General features: G+C 40.0%; 1 protein-coding gene across 1 annotated transcript in view; it reads left to right on the top strand.

The window, feature by feature from the left end:
- LOC144594734 (uncharacterized) overlaps window positions 1–24,751 on the top strand; it is a 42,925-nt gene that overhangs the window by 6,509 nt on the left and 11,665 nt on the right. Inside the window, exons 3-4 of the mRNA XM_078401577.1 lie at window positions 7,327–7,479; window positions 21,637–21,841. Coding sequence (XP_078257703.1) covers window positions 7,327–7,479; window positions 21,637–21,641 — 158 coding nt within the window. The 3' untranslated portion in view covers window positions 21,642–21,841. The remainder of the gene's footprint in view (window positions 1–7,326; window positions 7,480–21,636; window positions 21,842–24,751) is intronic.

Here is a 24,751-nt window from a genome sequence, read left to right as displayed (position 1 = left end):
ACATCGGCGAAACCAAACGCAGGCTCGGCGATCGTTTCGCTCAACACCTTCGCTCAGTTCGCCTTAACCAACCTGATCTCCCGGTGGCTGAGCACTTCAACTCCCCCTCCCACTCCCAGTCTGACCTTTCTGTCAAGGGCCTCCTCCAGTGCCCACCGGAAATTGGAGGAGCAGCACCTCATATTTTGCTTGGGCAGCTTGCAGCCCAGCCGTATGAACATTGACTTCTCCAACTTTAGATAGTTCCTCTGTCCCTCTCTTCCCCTCCCCCTTCCCAGTTCTCCCTCTATCTTCCTGTCTCCACCGGGAAATCTTATAGAATTTTTCGAGGATGTAACTAGTAGAGTGGATAAGGGAGAACCAGTCGATGTGTTATATCTGGACTTTCAGAAGGCCTTCGACAAGGTCCCACATAGGAGATTGGTGTACAAACTTAAAACACACGGTATTGAGGGTTCAGTTTTGAGTTGGATAGAAAATTGGTTGGCGGACAGGAAGCAAAGAGCAGGAATAAACGGGTCCTTTTCGGAATGGCAGGCAGTGACTAGTGGGGTACCGCAAGGCTCAGTGCTGGGACCCCAGTTATTTACAGTGTATATTAATGATTTGGACGAGGGAATTGAATGCAACATCTCTAAGTTTGCGGATGACACGAAGCTGGGTGGCAGTGTTAACTGAGAGGAGGATGCTAGGAGGCTGCAGAGTGACTTGGAGAGATTAGGCGAGTGGGCAAATGCATGGCAGATGCAATATAATGTGGATAAATGTGAGGTTATCCACTTTGGCGGCAAGAACAGGAAAGCAGAGTATTACCTGAATGGTGACCGATTGGGAGAAGGGGAGATGCAACGTGACCTGGGTGTCATGGTGCACCAGTCATTGAAAGCAAGCATGCAGGTGCAGCAGGCAGTGAAGAAAGCGAATGGTATGTTGGCATTCATAGCAAGAGGATTTGAGTTTAGGAGCAGGGAGGTTCTGCTGCAGTTGTACAGGGCCTTGGTGAGACCGCACCTGGAGCATTGTGTGCAGTTTTGGTCTCCTAACCTGAGGAAAGACGTTCTTGCCTTAGAGGGAGTACAGAGAAGGTTCACCAGATTAATCCCTGGGATGGCGGGACTTGCATATGAGGAAAGACTGGATAGACTGGGCTTGTACTCGCTGGAATTTAGAAGACTGAGGGGGGATCTTATAGAAACATATAAAATTCTTAAGGGGTTGGAGAGGCTAGATGCGGGAAGATTGTTCCCGATGTTGGGGGAGTCCAGAACCAGGGGTCACAGCTTAAGGATAAGGGGGAAGTCTTTTAGGACCGAGATGAGAAAACATTTCTTCACACAGAGAGTGGTGAGTCTGTGGAATTCTCTGCCACAGAAGGTAGTTGAGGCCAGTTCATTGGCTATATTTAAGAGGGAGTTAGATGTGGCCCTTTTTGCTAAATGGATCAGGGGGTATGGAGAGAAGGCAGGTACAGGCTACTGAGCTGGATGATCAGCCATGATCATATTGAATGGCGGTGCAGGCTCGAAGGGCCGAATGGCCTACTCCTGCACCTATTTTCTATGTTTCTATGTTTCTATATCCTTCCTTTGTCCCACCCCCCTGACATCAGTCTGAAGAAGGGTCTCGACCCAAAACGTCACCCATTCCTTTTCTCCTGAGATGCTGCCTGACCTGCTCAGTTACTCCAGCATTTTGTGAAATAAATACGTAGAGATAAATGTATGTTTAATATCTAGTAATTGTAAGTGTGTTCTTGGGTCTGTGACTTTGTGAGTGACTTTGCTGTGATGGATTTTCAGGTTTAGAATATTGCTTTAATAATAGGAACTGAATGCAAGTATTTTATGACGATCATTAGATCCTTGGGAAGTGGTGATGGCTTTTGATACATTTGACAAATATTAAAAAATAACAATGTTGCTAAGGGGAAAAAAATCATCAGTGGTGGTTTTTAAATTAGAGGCAACATGGTGCAGGATAATGTTAAACAGGGTCTTTTAAGTAAAAGATTAAGAGTAAGATTGAGAACAGAAGAAACACCTAGTATTTACAATATTTGAGGATTCATGTTCTGAGTTGAGTATTTGCTTTAAGGACAGGAGCAGAAACATTTGAATTGAATCTAATTAGTAAACTGCAGACATAATTGCAAATAAAACAGACAAACTTCCAAAGTCTAGTTTGTTATCACAAGCTTTCAGCATTTTTAATTATAAATGATTGAAGATGTATCTGTTCTCTTGAGGAATGAATGTAAGATTAATGGCCGCAAACGATAAAATCTGTTGGATTTTAAGTCTGTGATAAAGTCAAATTGTCATCGCATGATTTAACAACTCTCATGATCATTGGTAAAGAGAAAGCTTGAATATTGTTAGGGAGTGATCTTAAATTTTGGCAGTCATATATTTTCATTTACTTTGAGGGGAACAATAAACTGTCAAAAAAAACTTGTTTTATTAAATAACCTTGGATAATTTTATAAAATGCTGTTGTAATTTTCATCCTAAATTAGGGAAAGCTGCTATTACTTCCACTTTTTTCTATTGGCACATTACTTGACAACAGGCTGGATTGGGGCCATTCAACTGTCTTTGTTACCACCCAGACCTCTCAGCGATTATTGATGGGACTTCATTTTTGGCTACTTCAAATTAATGTTGGTGATATATGGTGCAATAACATGGTGTAGTGCATATATTTTCTCCATTTATTGTTAAATGCCAGCCATCAAGAGGCTGCCTAAGAAGAACATAGAATAGAACAGCACAGAAATAGGCCCTTCGGCCAACATTTCTCACGTCGAACATGACGTCAAGTTAAGAAAACAGGGTGGGCTTCAGGTGCTACAGAAACTCAGCTGCAACATTCAGCTGGATTTCCTCAAATTAACTTGACATCTCATGTAAGGTTTCAGAGACAAGACTGCAGATGCTGGAATCTGGAGAAAAAAGCAAACTGCTGAAAGACTGCTGAGCAGGTCAGGCAGATGGCCAAAGTTCCAGGTCAAAACCCTACATCAGGACCATTTCCATTATACTGGCTGGTCCACTTGGGTCAGACTCATTCAGAAGTCTCTTGATAGTTATAGAAATCATACATTTCATTTCATTCTCCACCACTCCCCCCAAAACAAAGAACAATAAAAAATGCTTGTTATTCAGTCACTATCTTGCTCACTCACTGAAGTATAAAGCAATAAAACTTCCAAAATCATCGTTGTTTTGTACAAATTAACCATATATACACCTAATTAACAGTTTTGAAAGCAATATTTTCTTACCTCGACGAAGCAAAACTGGAAAATACGGATGAAACAAAGGTTTGTTTACACGCAGCAGATCAGCCGGCGAGAATGTTTTGCCCCTGCAAACTATGACCTCTGCATGCTCAGTCGAGATACCAAACTCGCTTATTAGTCACAACCCACCACAATCTCCCCCTGCCTCTACCCAATTCACTGTCTCAACATCCCCAAATACATTCTCTCGAATTCTGATTGAAGAACAAAAAGTTTGAGGGAAATAGTATTCATTTTTGTAAAAATACAAAATGTGGCTCAAAAATTGAAAAGCTTCATTTGTTATTCAGTTTTTCACACCGATTTGCTTCTTTTAAGCTTCATGTAGGTTGAACTAGTGTGATGTTAGAAGACACACAGCTTTATCAGCTCCATGAACTAGATAGAAGATAGCAGAGATAAATGTTCAATTTAATCCAATTTAAGATGGATCAAAAAAATTATCAACATATTTGTGCACTTTCAAGGAATGATAACACTAAAAATGCCATGGTTTGCAGGCATAAGTTTCTTGATTAGAATTTGCACGGAATGAACTGAAAAGCTGGTTGTCAAGTATCAAAAGATTGAGGTGTATTATGCCATCTTTTTCATTGTGATACAAATGAGATTGTTATTTCCAGGAGTAGATCACAATTACGTTGGCTTCCAGGCCAAGTTCCAGGCCATTTGGAACATTCAATAGAGCATTGTCACAAGTTATTACGATTAGCTACATTTTGCAACGGAGGCAGAGGTAATGATGTCACCTCCTTACTTCTCTGTTCGGTGCATTACTGAAATTAATTGGGGCAGCTGCATGATTTAACATGGGCCTCCTTAAAATGTTATCAAGCTAGCACCAGGAAATGCAGATTTGCCCATTTACCCCTCTTTAATGTACAAATTTACTGGCTCTGTATCATGCTCTTCCTCCCCGTCCCCCGTTAGCGCTGACTCTCACAGACCCCAATCTCCTGACCTTTGCTTAACCCAACCTCCACTCCAAGAGTGTTACCATTCACCCATCTCTAATCCCAAACCCCATCCCTCACTTGCCCATTCCCAACACAGTCTTGCTTCAGGTAGACACAAAAAGCTGGAGTAACTCATTGAGTCAGACAGCATCTCTGGATAAAAGGAATGGTTGACTTTTTGGATTGAGACCGTTATTCAGTTCTACAGAAGGGTCTCAACCCAAAATGTCACCCATTCCTTTTCTCCTGAGATGCTGTCTGACCCAATGAGTTACTCCAGCTTTTTATGTCTATCTTCGTTTTTTTTTTACATCGGCGAAACCAAACGCAGGCTCGGCGAACGTTTCGCTCAACACCTTCGCTCAGTCCGCCTTAACCAACCTGATCTCCTGGTGGCTGAGCATTTCAACTCCCCCTCCCACTCCCAGTCTGACCTTTCTGTCATGGGCCTCCTCCAGTGCCATAGTGAGGCCCACTGGAAATTGGAGGAACAGCACCTCATATTTCGCCTGGGCAGCTTGCAGCCCAGCGGTATGAACAATGACTTCTCCAACTTTAGATAGTTCCTCTGTCCCTCTCTTCCCCTCCCCCTTTCCAGTTCTCCCTCTATCTTCCTGAATCCACCTATATCCTTCCTTTGTCCCGCCCCCCTGACATCAGTCTGAAGAAGGGTCTCGACCCGAGACATCACCCATTCCTTCTCTCCTGAGATGCTGCCTGACCTGCTGAGTTACTCCAGCATTTTGTGAATAAATACCTTCGGTTTAAACCAGCATCGGCATTTCCTTCCTACACAGTCTCGCTTCACATCTCTAACCACTGATGGCACATCCCTTACTAAGCTAAATTGCAAACGTTCCTCCAGATCCCTTGTTCCGATCTATAATCCGATCCGCATCTCTTGGCCTCGCTTCCCTATGATAGCCCTGGGTCCAGCCCTAGACTTTTGCCATTTTCCTTTGTACAAACTGCTGATGCTTTGGGTGATGTTGAATTTGAAAGTGGCAGGTTCATGATCAAAAGTGGTGAGTTTTGTATTGATTGATCAACATGTCCCTGCCAGCTTCAAATAAATTGTTGCTTGGTTAATCTTTTCAGTAACTCAAAAGGTATCCTCTTCAAACAGCAGTTGGAGTAATTAATAAACATTAGTCACTGTTGTCACTATCAGTTATAGTTTTGGTTGCTCAAATTATTACCAATAATTTTGCTTTACGTTCCAATAATAAACTGCCATCATGTAATTTATTTTAAAGTTGTATTTTTGTAACATAGTTATTTTCCTGTCTTTAATACCAAAATGGGTTAGGCAAATGTCAAATGCTTTTAGTTTCAGCAAAAAAGATTAAGTTTATATTACAATTGTAACAATGCTCCCAGACATCATTTAACAACAGCAACTGTTTAGTAGTCGAACACATATAGATGCAAAAAATATATTTTTGGTTATGCTTCTGGCAATTAGCCAGACCTTGCAGGGAACAGTATTTGCAACATGGTGCAATAATTTATCATCTTCCAATCCTTCATGTTCTTGCTGATCCAATACAGCCTCAAACACATTTATTGTTCGCTTGGGCAATTAATATGGCTTTGCTTGGCTGGAAGCAGTGGAAAGTAATGCAAGGCATCACCCTCAATTGAATTACTTGTTTCTGTGGTAGAAGTATATGTTTTTTCCTGCTTTATCACACTATCACTTAGCATTATTTTACATTTGCTGTCAGTCATAAAGCACTCCAGAGGGGTTATAATTTATTTGAAACATAGCAAAAAAATAATAGCATTATTACGAGTACTGATATTATCAAAAAACATTGTTTCAGTTCAAAGGTTTTGTCTGTAGATTTGTATATTGAGGAACAGCAGCATTGATAAATGGAATATTGTTCTTTGATGAACAGTGCCTACAGTAAAGGGTTTTCTCTCCCATTGTCTATTCTCTTTCTTAAAGCATCAAAAATTGTATAACACAGTGATACAATCATCCAAATCATATTGATGGGGGTGCACAACCAGTGTTCTTTTTGACACTACTAACAAGAGCTCTGAACTCTATCAGACACCACACATTTATGCTAGACAATTCTTTGGTTTCCTAGATTGACACAATTTAAAAACTGTTAGTCCTTTAAATTCATTAATGATGATCCTAATTCATTTACGGACATAGTTGTGAAAATGCTGATCCTACACATAAATATTCTAAAAATTGTCCTTTTAAGGCAGATTTCTCTGGTGGGCGATATTACTGTGAGCAGCAGCAGGGTATAGACTCAGAGTGTGCACCACCAGTCCAGAACATTATTGTTGCCAATACTTGCTGCCTTACACTCATCCTGCCTCTCGTTTCCTGATCCCTACTTCCATGGAGCAATGAAGTAGAAAAGCAGGGAAGTTTTGCTCTATCAGGAGAATTTAATGCAACTTTGGTCAAGAGTGTTTTATTGTCGTAGGTCCCAGATAGAACAATGAAATTCTTACTTGCTGCACGCCTGAAAGTGTGATGGAGACAAAAATCCATGTGTAAAAAAAAGAGAAACATTTAAATGTCATTTTAAATGTCGAGAATTGTGGAACTATGAATCTTGTGCTGGTAGGTGAGGTTACACTGGATAGCTGTTTATCAATAAGTGCAGGTGCACTGGCCTCTAAGATCAGGCCACCACCTCAAAGTTATCACAGAAACAGACCTATAAATGTAGTCATAATATCTGTGTTACCATGATCTAGGATATTTGGAGCTAGGATTTCTTTGGCACTTGGAAGAAGGGTCTATGAGTGTAAGAGATGTAGACTTTGCAAATGCTGCCAGACTTGCATTTTTAGCATTTTTAGCATTTTATGGTTTTCGTTGTTGCTGCTTTTGCTAAACCTGTTACAGAAAGTTAAGCTTGTCATTTCAAGATTGAGCAATCTTGTCGTCATGTGGTAAGTGTCAACTACAACCAATAAAACTCTTTGCAACATTAACTATGTTGTCATATTTTACTCCTTTCGGTATGATTTGTTGGAATTTTTATAGACATATAAGATGTAAAAAGATTTCTTCTCTTTCTTTTTTTCCAGACTATCTATCCCTTTCTATTTCATTTTTTGTGCCTGGGACGGCACGGTGGCACAGCGGTGGAGTTGCTGCCTTACAGTGCAAGAGACACTGGTTCGATCCTGATTACAGGTGCTGCCTGTACGGAGTTTATATGTTCTCCCAAAGACGTACAGGTTTGCAGATTAATTTGGCTTCGGTAATAATTGTAAATTGTCCTTAGTGTGTAGGATATTGCTAGTGCACAGGGATTGCTGGTGGCCGTGGACTCGGTGGGATGAAAGGCCGGTTTCCACGCTGTTTCTCTAAACTAAACTAAACTAGAATTTGACATTAAATTTGACAACTCTAATTTACACATGCTTCCTGCTCCATGGACTTGTCATTGCACAGTTATGCAATCAGAGTGGGTCACAGCTTTCCTGACTCACTCAGATCCCTGAAGTTTGTTTCACCTCAAAGGCGATATCACTTTGTACTTTTAGAAGCAAAACGTTAAACCAGTAAGAGCAAGTCTAACTAACAGCAGGTGCGACAAAAAAAATAACGACGTTTTTTAACTTTTGAACTTGAGGTTTTGTTTTCAGTTTGAAGAAGTGCCCATCACATAATTATTAGTCGCAGAACATAAACAGGCATAAATTCCTCTAAGTTTAAATTCATGAAAACCGAAGCTGTAAAGCAAACCTACTATTAACTTTTTATATCCTTTGCTGGCAAGCAAATACACCACAAGGCAAACACATGAGTGTTTATGCAATAGAGGGCTTCTTGTCCTTATGAAAATATATTTTGTAGCAATGTGCTTGGAAGTGAATGGGTGAATTCTAGTGTAATCTGAAATATGGTGACCTATTTCATTTAACAGCTTCAATATTTATTTAAAAATTCAGTAGCTGTGTTCTAATTTCTCCAAACAACTTGCAATGAGCACTTTGTTTAACTGACAGAAATACTTATTTTTCAAAATCTGGATAGGAATTACATTTTATGAGCCTACCTTTTCTCTGAGGCAAATGGTTAAACCCTCTTTAGCCATATGCCTACTAGTTTTGTAGGGGAAAAAAACTGCAGATGCTGGTATAAATCGAAGGTAGTCACAAAATGCTGGATTAACTCAGCGGGTCAGGCAGCATTTCGGGAGAGAAGGACTGTGTGACGTTTCGGGTCAAGACCCTCTTCAGTTTGAAGAAGGGTTTCGACCTGAAATGTTACCCATTCCTTCTCTCCCGAGATGCTGCCTGTCCCGCTGAGTTACTCCAGCATTTTGTGTCTACCTGCCTACTAGTTTGACCATGTTTAGGTGGAAAGTTTGAAGAAGGATATAGTTTTATAACCAGTTGCATTATTCAGCTTCAGAAATTATAAGGCAAAATAATGTGATATTACAAATGCCAGTTTCATTCCATACCTGGCTCAGTTTAGGTTATGTCTAGTATTGTCAGTGAAAAGCTTTGTTTTGCATCTGTCCAATCAGATCAGACAATCCTACACATAATTACAATCAAGTCAAACTCAAGTGCAATTGGTAGAGCAAAGAGTAAGACACAGAGTGCAGAATATAGTTCTTAGTATTATAGATCCAGAACCAGGGGTCACAGCTTAAGGATAAGGGGGAAGTCTTTTAGGACCGAGATGAGAAAACATTTCTTCACACAGAGAGTGGTGAGTCTGTGGAATTCTCTGCCACAGAAGGTAGTTGAGGCCAGTTCATTGGCTATATTTAAGAGGGAGTTAGATGTGGCCCTTTTTGCTAAAGGGATCAGGGGGTATGGAGAGAAGGCAGGTACAGGCTACTGAGCTGGATGATCAGCCATGATCATATTGAATGGCGGTGCAGGCTCGAAGGGCCGAATGGCCTACTCCTGCACCTATTTTCTATGTTTCTATGTTTCTATAGCACTTCAGTTCCACAGACAAATTCCAATGACGGCAATGTGATAGAGGTTAATCAGAGAGTACCCTAACTTATGGAGGGGCTATTCAGAAGCTTGGTAACAGAAGGGAAGAATCTGTTCCTGAGTATGGTGGTATATGCTTTCAAGCTGCTGTACTTCTCTCCGATGGGAGCAGGGAGGAGAAGGAGTGACCGGGATGGGACGTCTTTGATTCTGTTGGCTGCTTTTCCAAGATAGTGTGAAGTGTAGATGGAGTCAATGATGATGGGAAATCTTGTATGTGTGATGGTCTGAGCTAAATCTACAACTCTTTGCAATTTATTGTGGTCTTGGCCAAAGCTGTTCCCAAACCAAGCTGTGATGCAACCTGACAGTATACTTTCTATGGTGCATCTGTCGAAATTGGTATGAGTCATCTTGGTAAAAGCAACAATAATGCTGGTATTTTCCAAGTTTGCTGATGCCACTCTCTCCAGAGTGATTAAGTTATATGCTCAGGTGTTGCAGTGGGATTTGAACTAATGACAGTTTAACATACTCTGATAGCAAAATAATCTTTTATTAAATTGGTGGAAAAGACACATAACATGCCGCTAATAATAAAATAGCTCCAGTTTTTCAGTCTTGGGACATAAACATTTTAAAAATACACTTTTTAAATGATATAATTTGTTGAAATATGCAAGAGGAATTTTTCAACTGCTTTTGGATTCTTCACTTTTGTATCTGCAGATTTTATGTGCATTATTGACATTTATTTTTCATTATAATCTTGTATCTTTCTGCTATTTTGCACTTGTATTTATTATTACTGTATGTGTACTGTTTACTCTGTGAGCTCCACGGAAACAAGGAATTTCATTGCACCCTGGTGTTTATGGCAATGAACTCATCTGAATCAGGTCAACTGCTTATTTTTGTCCAACCCCATCACCAAGCGGATGTTGAAAGCTTTTTTGTTTTTAATGGGTTTTTTCCAGCATACTTCCTCTTTTTGCTTTCTGTATTTCTAGTTTATTTCATACTCCTGAAAGACCTGAATTGAAATACCAAGGAAGTGACCATCTTACCTCTAAGCATGCACGCCTCTCACTCCACACTCATCCACGGTAAAATGCAGTTAAAAGCAGAGCAAGGCAATTTTCCATTACCTTTTGCAAACATTTATCATTTACCATGTGCTTCCCCTCCGTTGCCAGGCTATTCTGTGGCTGAGAAATGCTGGGTGAAAAGCGCTACTCAATAGAATCACAAGTGGACACTTGGCTAGCTTAGTTTTTGGTGCTACTGGGCTAAATAATCTGACCCTCAATGCACAAGAGGTGAAGTGGGCGCTGACAGGTGAGTGGGCCTCCGGCACTGGATCCCATGGCACTGCTATGCTTAGAATGCACTTATGCCCTTTGACAGCTTGCCTCGTTTAAAAAATTTAACCAAATGAATAAACAAGTTTTTGTTTTAAAGATAAAATACTAAAAGGTAATGGTAAACATTAAAATTATAGTAAAACAATTCAAACACTTATCTACTTCCATGGAAAAATGGATCCTATTAAATACATCCCAATTCAATTTAATAGGATTATAGTCCCACATTACAGAGATAATGACTGTAACATTGTAAATTTCAAAGCAGTTATTTAAAAGAATAAGGTTGGACGAGAAATTAGAGTCCTTATTGGAGAGAGGACCTAGCGAAATAAACTGGGAGCAGCTTTACGCAGTTAAGTCCACATCTGACCCGGGAGTCACTAATAGGTGAAATACTGAGTGCTCAAAAAGCAACATACGGGTGAAGGGTAATGAAAATATGTCCAATAAACTCTGGATATCAAAAGATTAAAGAAAAACAACAAAATATGTGGCAAAACTGGGAAGGAGGAAGGCTCAACAGGGATATACAAAGGATGGGCAGGAGGTGTACTTAGAAAAGAAATCAGGAAGACAAAGATGAGGTGTGAAATATAAATATTTCCCTGGTAACCAAGGAAAGACTAGTGCTCATTAAGAACAAAGGGACAAAGTTGCTGGAGCCAGAGGATGTTGATAAAGATTTAAGTGAATACTTCTCATCACTATTCTGTAGGAAGGACGTGGTTAAAGAAATCAGGGAGATGAGGTAATGAAATGAGAAATGCTGCCATTAATAAGAAGGAGGTTTTAGATGTCTTAGGGGGGTGTAGAGATGGATAAATCACCAGGGTCTGATGAGATGTATCTCAAATTGCCATGGGAGGCAAGCGAGGGGATTACTGGGTTCTGGTCCAGACTTTTAGATCTTCATTGACCCCAGGTGATGGGTAAAGACAGTAAATGTGGTACTGTTTATTGAAGAATGGTGACAGACATGAGTCAGGTTATTAAGGACGTCTAATGTAAATGGTAAGGAAGTAATTGGTGAAACAGTCTGCGGAAGAGGATTAATCTAAACGTGGAAAGGCAAAAAATGAATCAAAATGGTCACCATTGCTTTGTTCAGGGAAGGTTTTGTCTGACCAGTTCGATTGAACATTTTGAAGAAGTAACAAAGTTATTGATGAGGGCAGTGCAGTTATTTAATCTACATGCACTTTAACAAGGTCCTGTTGCAGGATTTTGACCTGAAACGTAGATCATTCCGTTTCCCTCACAGATGCAGAGTTCCTCCAGCAGATTGCTTGTTGCAGGCTCTCATGTCTTCCATGTGGAACACAGTCCAAAAGGGGTCCTGAACACAGTCCAAAAGGGGTCCTGAACAAGTTAGCAAATCAAATCCAAAATTCACCTGGCAATACAAGGCAACAGGTGATTATGGTAAGGTGTATATGAAGGAAATGCAGATGCTGGTTTACACAGAAGATAGACACAAAATACTGGATTAACTCAGCGGGTCAGGCAGCATCTCTGGAGAAAAGGAATAGATGACTTTTCAGGTTGAGACCCTTCTTCAGACTGAGAGTAGGCCTCTCGTTTCCCTCTCCACTTACTCTCAGTCTGAAGAAGGGTCTCAACCCGAAAAGTCACCTATTCCTTTATTGATCAGTTAATATAATGGGCAGATTGGCGGCAAATAGAATTTAATCTGATAAGTGATGCATTTTGGGTGGAGTAATACAACACTGTTATTGCTACCTATTAAGAATTTCATAGTTCTGTTTTGGGTACATATGACAATAAACTACTCTCAACTCTTCAGGTATAACTTTATAAAACATTGTTTACATCATGGCTAGAGTACTGTGTGCAGTTCTGATTGCCACACTATAGGACGGACGTGACTCCATGCGAGAGAGCACTGAGGAAATACACTAGCTCATTGCTTGGGATGGAGCTTTTCAATTGTAGGGAGAGACTAGATGGGCTGGGTTTGTAGTCTTTGGAGGGTAGGAGGCTAAAGAAGAACGTGATAGAGAAATATAACGTCATGGGGGGCATGGATAGAATGGATCGTAAGATACTTATTCCTTTCGCAGTGGTATATAAATTGAGAAGGCATAGCTTCAAGATGGGGGATTTGAAGTTTAATGAGGATCTGAGGAAGATTTCTTTCACCCAGAGGGTGGTTGGAATATGGAATACTCTGCCTCAGGAGGTAGTAGCAGCATTCTATATTCTCATAACATTTAAGAAACAGCTAGATAAGCAATTAATTTGCCAAGGTTTCAAAAGGCTACAGGCAAAGTGCTGGAAAATAAGATTTGCTTACTTGCACAAACAATAGTTGGCAGAGACAAGGTCAACTGAAAACCCAATGTCTGCACTGTATGATTCTAGACCCTATGACTGAATAGAATTGCTCATAAATATGCCAATCGGCCCTGCTGTAAAGTTGAGGGACCAAATTCCTCTTTCTGATACTGGGCTTAATGATGGTCTCAGCAGTGGAGAAGTTGTTCAGATTCTGGCATCTAACGCTGAAACCATTTCAAACTTCTATGTTTGGCCGAGCATTTGCGGAAATCTAAAATAAGCTGAGAAATGAGCGGCTGACAGCCAGCTGTTGCCTATGGCACTGCCGGATGTCAATGACCTGGATTTGGCCCATTGGCAAAGATAGAGGAAAATAATAACAAATGCGAATTCTTGTCCAATAATGTAACTTTGTTCAGTAAATGTAAAATGCAATTCTTGCCACGTTTTTAATTAATAACTTTTCATATTCCAAAATATACTCTCTACCTTAACAGTCATATTAATCACATAGAATATGACAATAAATTTTAAGAATTACAAAGGATTGTATAAAATGTCTGTATTTGCATTGAAATTATGACCAATATTTAAAATTCTCGCAAATACTAAGATGATACTATAGTTGTGGAGAAGTAGTTTTAAGTAGCTCTTAATAGGCTGTGTGTATGTTTGATTGGACACTATTTTAACTTTCCTGAAAAATTCCATTGACCGCACAATTTGAGTTTTGAATGGAAAGTCTCCTGGGTAAATAAAATGGAGGCTGGTTTCTTTAAACACCTGTCATCTGAGGTTTATGTATAGTACCATAAATATTATGCCAAACCTGGGATATGTGGGAGAATGGTGTGAAAAACATTGGTGCTGACAGATGGAAAGTCAATGGCAACAAATTTGAAAAATGCTTTGTTTTTGAACCAGCTTGTTTTTTCTTCAGTCAATTTTCTGGTAATTAAGGCAAGCATGAAACAAAATGTTGTTGATTTTTATCTTTCCACCAATGTGCCTGTTTGGTGATTTTGCACAACGGCCAGATCCAAGTAATACTTCTCTCTGTGTTAATGTGATTGTGGGCCCCAAATGCTTTAATTCAGAAGCTCATCTTCAAAAGTACCACTTTAATGCTGTACCTATCTCTATTTACTATCTGATGGGTATATAGTAATGATTGCCTGCCAATATTTAATGATGTGCTCACATGTCCTGTGGTCCTCTGTCCACTCTGAGCTTCATTTGTTAATTTTCATTTTATACTTACAATAGTCATTGTAGCCATCTGTGAGGAGAAGACACCACGTCTATGGATTTAGGCCCAAAATCAGTGTTTTATTTCACAAAGCTTGATAGCTATTGTGACAAAAATCAGACTTAACCAAAAATTTAAACTGGGTTGAGATTTATTCATGTAGAAACAAAGAACTGCAAATGCTAGTTAATACACAGAATGACCTGTTTTGAAGAGTTGGAGATTGTGAAGCAAGAGGCAGGAACATTAAAGGATGGAAGCGGGTGTGGGGTGGGAGGTGTGGAGGGGAGATATAGGGTAGGGGGAGAAAGAGAGGGGAGGAAGATGTGGGGGAGAAGAAGGGGGGGGGGGGGGGGTTGTGTTCATTAGAGGTTACCTAAAATTGGAGAATTCAACGTTCATACCATTGGAATATTTAGAACGTGTTTCTACAATTGCCAGCCGGAGAAAGAAAGTACACCAATAATTTTCAAATTATACACTGATCTTACTGTGAGTGGAACATCTCGACATAATAAAAGAGGGTATTGCTCCACTTTGTATTTCATAATAATTGGACTTCCTCTTTCACCATAAGTATACACGGTATATATTTAGTTATGCACGTTATTGCTTTAAATATATATTTCATTGTATAATTAGGTAAGTGTACTGTTAGCCTACCCTGTACCATTTTCTTTGGCCCCACCATCGCTTTGTTTCCAAGCCTCCAGTCTATCTCTCTCCCTTGCAAACTATATGACATTTGCACCTTGATGGCTTCAATGATCCTAAGATGCAAAACAGATGACCACATCTGACTCATAAGATCTTACTATCCAGCCTTACATGGAGACCCCAATATGGCATAGATGGACTGGTAGATGGGACATCTTACTGATCAGCTCAGCTTATTTCCGTGTGTGCACTGTATTCTGGGTCAACCAATTTTAAATGCAATTGTTTGACAATTTGACAATATTTTACAATGTAGACACAGAACACATTGTAATTAAATAGATCAATAGCCTTTTTGATATGTGTTGGTCAGATCATTTATTCACAAAATGCTGGAGTAACTCAGCAGGTCAGGCAGCATCTCAGGAGAGAAGGAATGGGTGATGTTTCGGGTTGAGACCCTTCTTCAGATCATTTAGATCGTTCAGATATACATTTTCATTGATCCAGTAAATGTGCAATGTGTGTGTATAGCATATTCTTCATCTCCAAATGATGAGCTGAAAATCAATGGGAATGGATTAATAACTGTAAGCTCCAGTTGATGTCAACCCTAAAGGTACAGCATTTTGAGCCAAGAAAAACATGCTTGTGCCCAAAACATATGATATGGTTTGAATTTAGACATAATGGCAAAACACAAAAGTTATAATAATGCTGCATATTGATTATTACAATTGGTTGCTGCTACAAAACAATTTGAGGCATGAGGACAGTTAGTGAAAGAAAAGTAAAGATTAAAAAACAATCGTCCTGCCTTCTCTTCCCATGTCCCCAAACCTTAGACTAATTATCTGAGTAGTTGGAGAGGTTCTGACCTGTTGTGCTATTTTGGGGCATGGTGCTGATGTTGCAGTAGAGGCAGGAAGCTGAAACTGGCATGAATGGTTCTTCCATTTAGCTAAGGTAGTAACAATACTGTGTAGGAAGGAAGAGGTCCAGTCTGAAGAACACAGGTTTAGATTTTTTTCGATTTTTTCGATTTTAGAGATACAGGGCAGAAACAGGCCCTTCGGCCCACCGGGTCCGCGCTGCCCAGCGATCCCCGCACACTAACACTATCCTACACCCACTAGGGACAATTTTTACATTTGCCCAGCCAATTAACCCACAAACCTGTACGTCTTTGGAGTGTGGGAGGAAACCGAAGATCTCGGAGAAAAGCCACGCAGGTCACGGGGAGAACGTACACACTCCGTACAGACAGCACCCGTAGTCAGGATCGAACCTGAGTCTCCGGCGCTGCATTCGCTGTAAAGCAGCAACTCTACCACTGCGCCACCATGCCGCCCGGTAAATGAAGGATCATGACCCAAAACGTCACCCGTTCCTTCTCTCCAGAGATGCTGCTTGTCCCTCTGAGTCACTCCAGCATTTTGTGTCTAGTAACAATACTATTGGTTTTGTTTTGTTGATCACCTGACGCTCTGACCACAAGCAAAAGTGGATCTTTAAAAGTTTCACACTACTGAAATATATGAACTTTGAGAATTTCTTCATCTTTCATGTTGTACACACTATCTCTCTCTCCAGCTCTATTCACTTTTCCACAGTCTTAGTATTCGATATATTGAGAGAGGATACTGTGAAACTCACTTAAGGATTTTTCTCTTCTGAAAATGAGCTCTGTTGATTGCTGAAGGAAATGCTGCAGTTTGCTCTTTGGCCAATTTGTTTACAAATTATTTTATGGGCTTAAATGTTGAATTATACTTTGTATTTACGCTGGTAGTACTGGTCCAAATCTACTTCCAATCCATTTGAAAGCTCAACAGTCCATCTTCAGATAGCATGGCCTGTAAATTGGCAGCACCATCTAAATAATACAGATTCTCTAGTTAATGCAATCCTTCAATTAACACATTCCCTGCAGTAAATGCAGGCTCTCAGACAAAAACAGTCCAGCTAACTGGTACAGGTTTTTCAACTGAAATCCTACTTATTCATGGATCATTCTAATACACCAAACCAGCGGAACAAACATAACTAACACTAACACGTTGTTCCTCCCACCCCTCACCCCAGCTAATTGAGATTTCCCAGTCAATAGAGACTCTCTGTGGAATATAGTGTCTGAAGCCATTATGACTTTCCAACTGTTCAGGCATTCGTTTAATTTCAACATTAATGCAACCTCTCCAACTAACATTCTCCACACAATACAGCCCCTTTCTAACTCATAAAGCCATAAAGCCAGTCACACTAAAACTGAATCCCCATCTAATTTGAACTCCTAAACTCAAAAAAGGTTCGACCACCATTGATTCATTTCCGCTTCTCTAACTTTGTCGTACTCTACGCTGCTCATCTGTTCCAAAACCACAATTTTCTAGACTTGACTATTCCAATGTGCCTCTCTCTGACTTTCTCCACTCTATGAACATAACGTCATGTAAAACTTTGCCAGATGTCATAACCTGTCCAAATACATTATTTTATCACTTGCTTTGTTTGTTGTCTTTGATTGTCTCCAAATCAGACAACGCCTCAATATTTATAATCTCAAATACGTCACCTATCTCTATCATTAACACCAGCCTTGCAGGCTTCCAATATATCTATATTGTTCCAATTCGAGCCTCTCAATTATTCCCTAATTTAATTGCTTCACCATTTATTGGCATGCCTTCAGCTGCCAAGACCCTGACATCCTTTTAGTTAACTAAAAAGGCAATACGGGGAGAAAAGATGAGGTACGAGGGTAAACTAGCCAATAATATAAAGGAGGATAGCAAAAGTTTTTTTAGGTACGTGAAGAGGAAAAAAATAGTCAAGGCAAATGTGGGTCCCTTGAAGACAGAAGCAGGGGAATTTATTATGGGGAACAAAGAAATGGCAGACGAGTTAAACCGTTACTTTGGATCTGTCTTCACTGAGGAAGATACACACAATCTCCCAAATGTTCTAGGGGCCGGAGAACCTAGGGTGAGGGAGGAACTGAAGGAAATCCACATTAGGCAGGAAATGGTTTTGGGTAGACTGATGGGACTGAAGGCTGATAAATCCCCAGGGCCTGATGGTCTGCATCCCAGAGTACTTAAGGAGGTGGCTCTAGAAATAGTGGAAGCATTGGAGATCATTTTTCAATGTTCTATAGATTCAGGATCAGTTCCTGTGGATTGGAGGATAGCAAATGTTATCCCACTTTTTAAGAAAGGAGGGAGAGAGAAAACGGGTAATTATAGACCAGTTAGTCTGACATCAGTGGTGGGGAAGATGCTGGAGTCAATTATAAAAGACGAAATTGCTGAGCATTTGGATAGCAGTAACGGGATCATTCCGAGTCAGCATGGATTTACGAAGGGGAAATCATGCTTGACAAATCTACTGGAATTTTTTGAGGATGTAACTAGGAAAATTGACAGGGGAGAGTCAGTGGATGTGGTGTACCTCGACTTTCAGAAAGCCTTCGACAAGGTCCCACATAGGAGATTAGTGGGCAAAATTAGGGCACATGGTATTGGGGGTAGGGTACTGACATGGATAGAAAATTGGTTGACAGACAGAAAGCAAAGAGTGGGGATAAATGGGTCCCTTTCGGAATGGCAGGCAGTGACCAGTGGGGTACCGCAAGGTTCGGTGCTGGGACCCCAGCTATTTACGATATACATTAATGACTTAGACGAAGGGATTAAAAGTACCATTAGCAAATTTGCAGATGATACTAAGTTGGGGGGTAGTGTGAATTGTGAGGAAGATGCAATAAGGCTGCAGGGTGACTTGGACAGGTTGTGTGAGTGGGCGGATACATGGCAGATGCAGTTTAATGTAGATAAGTGTGAGGTTATTCACTTTGGAAGTAAGAATAGAAAGGCAGATTATTATCTGAATGGTGTCAAGTTAGGAGGAGGGGGAGTTCAACGAGATCTAGGTGTCCTAGTGCATCAGTCAATGAAAGGAAGCATGCAGGTTCAGCAGGCAGTGAAGAAAGCCAATGGAATGTTGGCCTTCGTAACAAGAGGAGTTGAGTATAGGAGCAAAGAGGTCCTTCTACAGTTGTACCGGGCCCTGGTGAGACCGCACCTGGAGTACTGTGTGCAGTTTTGGTCTCTAAATTTGAGGAAGGATGTTCTTGCTATGGAGGGCGTGCAGCGTAGGTTCACTAGGTTAATTCCCGGAATGGCGGGACTGTCGTATGTTGAAAGGCTGGAGCGATTGGGCTTGTATACACTGGAATTTAGAAGGATGAGGGGGGATCTTATTGAAACATATAAGATAATTAGGGGATTGGACACATTAGAGGCAGATAACATGTTCCCAATGTTGGGGGAGTCCAGAACAAGGGGCCACAGTTTGAGAATAAGGGGTAGGCCATTTAGAACGGAGATGAGGAAGAACTTTTTCAGTCAGAGGGTGGTGAAGGTGTGGAATTCTCTGCCTCAGAAGGCAGTGGAGGCCAGTTCGTTGGATGCTTTCAAGAGAGAGCTGGATAGAGCTCTTAAGGATAGCGGAGTGAGGGGGTATGGGGAGAAGGCAGGAACGGGGTACTGATTGAGAGTGATCAGCCATGATCGCATTGAATGGCGGTGCTGGCTCGAAGGGCTGAATGGCCTACTCCTGCACCTATTGTCTATTGTCTATTGTCTATTGTCTATCCTCTATAAACTTTTTTTTCTCTCTTTTTTTAAAACTTGGAGACATTTCTAAAATCCTGCTTGTTGGATCGAGATTTTGAACACCTGCCCTAATATGAGGTTCAGTGTCAAATTTTGTCTGGTAATACTGTTTTGAATGGTCTCGAATAAATATTTTGTTATTGTCCTCACTATTTAAAAAAAAAAGATGGAGAGTGACAAAAAAAATGACAGAAGAGAGTTTTTTTTGGTTTTTTTTCGAGATACAACGCGGAAACAGGCCCTTCGGCCCACCGAGTCCGCGCCGCCCAGCGATCCCCGCATATTAACACTATCCTACACACACCAGGGACAATTTTTACATTTACCCAGTCAATTAACCTACATACCTGTACGTCTTTGGAGTGTGGGAAGAAACCGAAGATCTCGGAGAAAACCCACGCAGGTCACGGGGAGAACGTACAAACTCCGTACAGACGGCGCCCGTAGTCAGGATCGAACCTAAGTCTCCGGCGCTGCATTTGCCGTAAGGCAGCAACTCTACCGCTGCGCCCTATGTTCCCCATCATTCATGGAGGAGACAAAAGTTCAGGCATCAGATGGATTTTCAGTGAGCCTATGCAGCAAGACCACATCTGGCAATCTTAGAATCATGCCAAGAATACTCCTCCACTGAAAATATATTTCATTTCTTTTTTAATTAAAGTACTGTTTTAATTACAGATAATTGGTAGTACAATCACAATATTAATGGCTCTCTGCCAACACCACCAATGAAAATAAATCACTTCTTCAAAAGCCAGAATTTTAAACAAAACATAAGCCTTTTTTTAAAATCTGAGACCAATCAGACTAGTGGGTAAACCCAGCAGTTCAGTCTTTGTGCGATGGCGAATCCTGATTAACAAGTGTGGAAATGGTTAATACACAATTTCTACCCAATTCCAATGATTTTAAGATATATATTTAAATGTTTACAGTGTAGTTTACTGAGAATATGTTGGCATACTGAGCATTCATATTATTAAAGAGTGTGTGGAAAATGGGAATTTTTCTGCAGACCTCCCTTGGCATTCGCAAATTCCTCTCTCCTGAAGGAACTATCCTTCATGTGTACTACTCTGTAGCTATTTAATTAAAAGTTTCCAAACGGGAAGCTCTGTTTATAGTCCCTAGTCCCTGGGGATGGAAAGGACTGCCTTACAACAGTGAGAGACTTTCATTTGGTTTTATGCAGGCCAACTAAACTGTCACCAGTACCATACGCAACACTGCCTGCTATGTGAAGTAATAACCGTATAACCATATAACAATTACAGCACGGAAACAGGCCAGTTTGGCCCTTCTAGTCCATGCTGAACACTTTCTCCGACCTAGTCCCATCTACCTGCTCTCAGACCATAACCCTCCAATCCCTTCCCATCCATATACCTATCTAATTTACTCTTAAATAATAAAATCGAGCCTGCCTCCACCACTTCCACCGGAAGCTCATTCCATACAGCCACCACCCTCTGAGTAAAAAAGTTACGCCTCATGTTACCCCTAAACTTTTGTCCCTTAATTCTGAAGTTATGTCCCCTTGTTTGAATCTTCCCCACTCTCAAAGGGAAAAGCTTACCCACGTCAACTCTGTCCGTCCCTCTTAAATTTTTAAAAACCTCTATCAAGTCCCCCCTTAACCTAATACTCTGATGCCAGTATTCATTTGTGACTCTTACGAACAGTCTAATTAAAAAAACGAATACAACTTTAAATACATCATTTTAAACAATATTACATATTATGACACAGCCATTGAGAATTAATGTACTGTCAGAGTATAAGTCAAGTCAAGTCAATTTATTTGTATAGCACATTTAAAAACAACCCACGTTGACCAAAGTGCTGCACATCTGACTACGAAAAAAAAGAAACATACAGTGGCAGGCAGCCAAACACAACGGCGCGGCCATCTTGAACAAAATGTTCATTCAATCACCCACAGTCCAACAACAAAAGCATTAAATAAGCATCAAAATTACACCCCAAAAAAAAACCCTTTAATTAAATTAAAGATTTAATTTTCTAACTATGCATAGTCAGAGATTTTAGAGGTTCTCTTTGGGCTTTGAGTTTAAGACGAATGCGTGTTGCTGCTCGAAAATGATAGACATGCTCTTAAATAGACAGAATGAGCATCTGATCAAGATGATTTAAAATGGTTTTTTTTAAATCTTACCCATAGGTTAATGCATCCAACAGGAATAATTAAATGTATGGAATGATGAGTAATCTTTGGGTTTGTTGGCCCTGCATCACCGGAGGAATTAGGAATGGATAACAACAAAATATCCCGAACATTAATGTCATCAATTAAACAATGATCAAAAGAAGATATGACCAGGTTACAGAGAGAGGGAAGGACAAAGCCAAAGATGGAATTGAATGTGGTAAGAATTTTAAATTATATCATTAAAGGTCATTTAAAAAAAGAAACATTTTCCACTGGAACATACCAATATTAAAGGTATTTATTTTCTATTATTGGTATTCTGTTATGGCTTAAAAATGAATAGAGCAATTAATTGCATTTTTTACAAATATCTGATTAATGAACACTCCCATGGGGAGAGATTGGAACCTGAGGGTATTTTGAGAGGATCAGGGAGTGGGGATTGGTGGGTTAGAGTCAGTGGTGGCAGTGGGTTGGTTAGATAGTTGGTTGGACAGGTTGTAGTGTCTGGAGCAGAACTGATTTGGATATTAGATCTTGGCCAATCGAGGTTTGGGGGAAGGAGAGGCTCAACTGAAGGTGTATGGGGTGTGTGGGTCAAGTGTGGGTTTGCTGAGTAGTAGTAGTGGAGAGGGTGGAAGGGAGGCATTGATATCGTGAAGGTGTGATCCTGAGGCAGAGAAGGTAAGTGAAGGAACTTTCACAAGTAAGTGTCCCAGCCTAGATTGGCATGATTAACGCTTGACTGTTCTGGGATTACCCAATGATGTGCCCACTTCATATTGGTATTGGTTTATTATAGTCACGAGTATCTAGATGCAGTGAAAAACTTTGTGTGTGATCTATTCAGTCAAATTATACTCTCCATGAGTACAATCAAGCCATTGTACAAGTATGTGTAGGAAGGAACTGCAGATACCGGTTTACACCGAAGATAGACACAAAATGTTGGCGTAATTCAGTGGATTGGGCAGTATCTCTGGAGAAAAGGAACAGGTGGTTTCGGGTCGAGACACTTCTTCTAGTCTCCTTGACCCGAAACATTACGTACTCCTTTTCTCCAGAGATGCTGCCTGGCTCGCTGAGTTACTCCAGTATTCTGTGTCTATCTTCATTGTACAAGTACAACAGGTAATGCAAAGAGAAAAACATCAGACTGCAGCGTTACAGCTTTATACTGAACATTTTGCATGCATTTCCCGAACAATACAAAAATGGATTGTCGTCACTTGATAATGACCATCCTGATGTGTAATTTGCATTTGATGTCTAATTTGTGGCCAGAAGTGCCCATTTCCTGCAGTAGCTTCATTCAGCTTGATAGTGTTCACAATTGTGTTTTACGCTATGGAGGGAAAAGGAGGGGATACCTCCTGCTGCAAAAATCTAGTCTATGCTCTTATTCATTCTCTTCAAATTATATATTTAAGCAAAGCTGCACATTTTTTCAATAATTTTCTTTTCCAGTTGATTTTACACACCAACTTATTTCATGCCAACTAACACATGTCCGAAGCTGTATTACATTACAGTGTCAGCACTGACTTGTGTTACATTCTTGACAAATATTTCAAGCTGCAATATTTCTAAATAATGGACACAGATGGAACAATTGAAATACTTTTAGGATATAACATTTATGCACTTTCTTTGGTCTTTCCAGACTCTACTACAAATCCTTCCTTCCTATTAGCCATTCCTAGGTGATGTGTTAACACAGTTTTTAACAATTATTATTGAAACATTTGAAGGAATTGCATTAGACAACAAGTCCCTGCACTCAAATTAACTGATTTGATAAGAAGGCTTTTTTGTTTTACATAATTTAAATTGGTCATTTTGGTCAAATTGGTCATTTCACCACAGAGTAAAAGCTGGGGTTGGAGTGTGATGGTGTATAATGGATGAAGACTGCCTTTACTATCAAGCTTTATTTGTGCAGTCACTGGTTGCATAGCTGGTGTAATAGAAACATCAGCTGCAGTCTGCAAGCAGTTTACACAATTCCCAATCATATTAACATGAAAGAATGTAAAAGAGAAATAAATTCAGGGTAATGGGAATGATGAAAAGAATTTCATGTCTATGCCCAGTGAATAAAATATCAAAGGGCTGGAATAAAAAAAATACTCTTGAAGCCTGAATGATTTATCTCACAGATTTTGCCCCAATTTTCACATGTTGTATTAACTTTTACAATTTGAATTTTTATAGACTCCCCTACAGTTAGTTATTAAATAGTTAATTATCACAGTTAATGTCCTCTTTTTCCTAGATTGTTTAGACCACGGCCTTGTTATTTTCTGACAGTTCCTTCAGAGCCATCCAGTAATCAATGATGCTCTTGAAAGACAAGGAGAAGTCTGTGTTCAGTGGTACAGCTGGGTCCATGAGTTCAGGCAAAACCATCTGGCTCCCAATTAAAATGTGTGTATTTTATACAAGTATAATCATTGCATCAACATGCTTCCTTTTTTCAAAGGTTTTTATAGCCATCCGGGAAGTTGTATCCTACAAAGAAAATGATGCTTTAAAAAAAGTGTTGAAGAGTACCAGGTTTATGAGTAGTAAAGTGTAGTATTTGAAAAGAAGACCCAGTTAATGAGGCAGGAATAAGATGCACGTCTTTTGTTTTGCATCTTTCATTATTTGTGTTTTTTGATGAGTTCTGTCCAGGTTAATTATAAAGAGGGGTCAAAGTTTCCACTGGTCTTAAAAGCTTAGCAATTTTTAATTGCTCTTATGGTTAATATTCCAGATGGCTTGCTTCAACCACTTAACTTTTAAAGTATAGCAGCTGAAAAAAACATCAGTCAGAGGTAAACAAAGATCTGTGGTTTGGGATGCCTCTGTTTTAGGCTATAATGTCGCAGTTATAACTGGAGCATATAATTAGACAACAAAGATTAATTACTGCATTGTGGATTTTTTTTTACTCATTGATGTTTCTGAAGGAAAGATGGATTCTATATGAATGGTAAAACTATATATTATTTATGCCATAGCTACCAATAGCCATCAGAGAAACATAACCGCCTTTAAAAAAAAGCCAGAGGCAAGAACTACACAAAAGAAAAATGTATAGAATAATTTGAACCAGGTTTTAGTAAATTAACTGCAGGAAGGT

Source organism: Rhinoraja longicauda, chromosome 6 (assembly GCF_053455715.1).
Source record: "Rhinoraja longicauda isolate Sanriku21f chromosome 6, sRhiLon1.1, whole genome shotgun sequence".
In the NCBI taxonomy this organism is placed as follows: domain Eukaryota; kingdom Metazoa; phylum Chordata; class Chondrichthyes; order Rajiformes; family Arhynchobatidae; genus Rhinoraja; species Rhinoraja longicauda.
The sequence above is the reverse complement of the archived record's forward strand: the minus strand, read 5'-3'. Positions and strand labels throughout refer to the sequence as shown.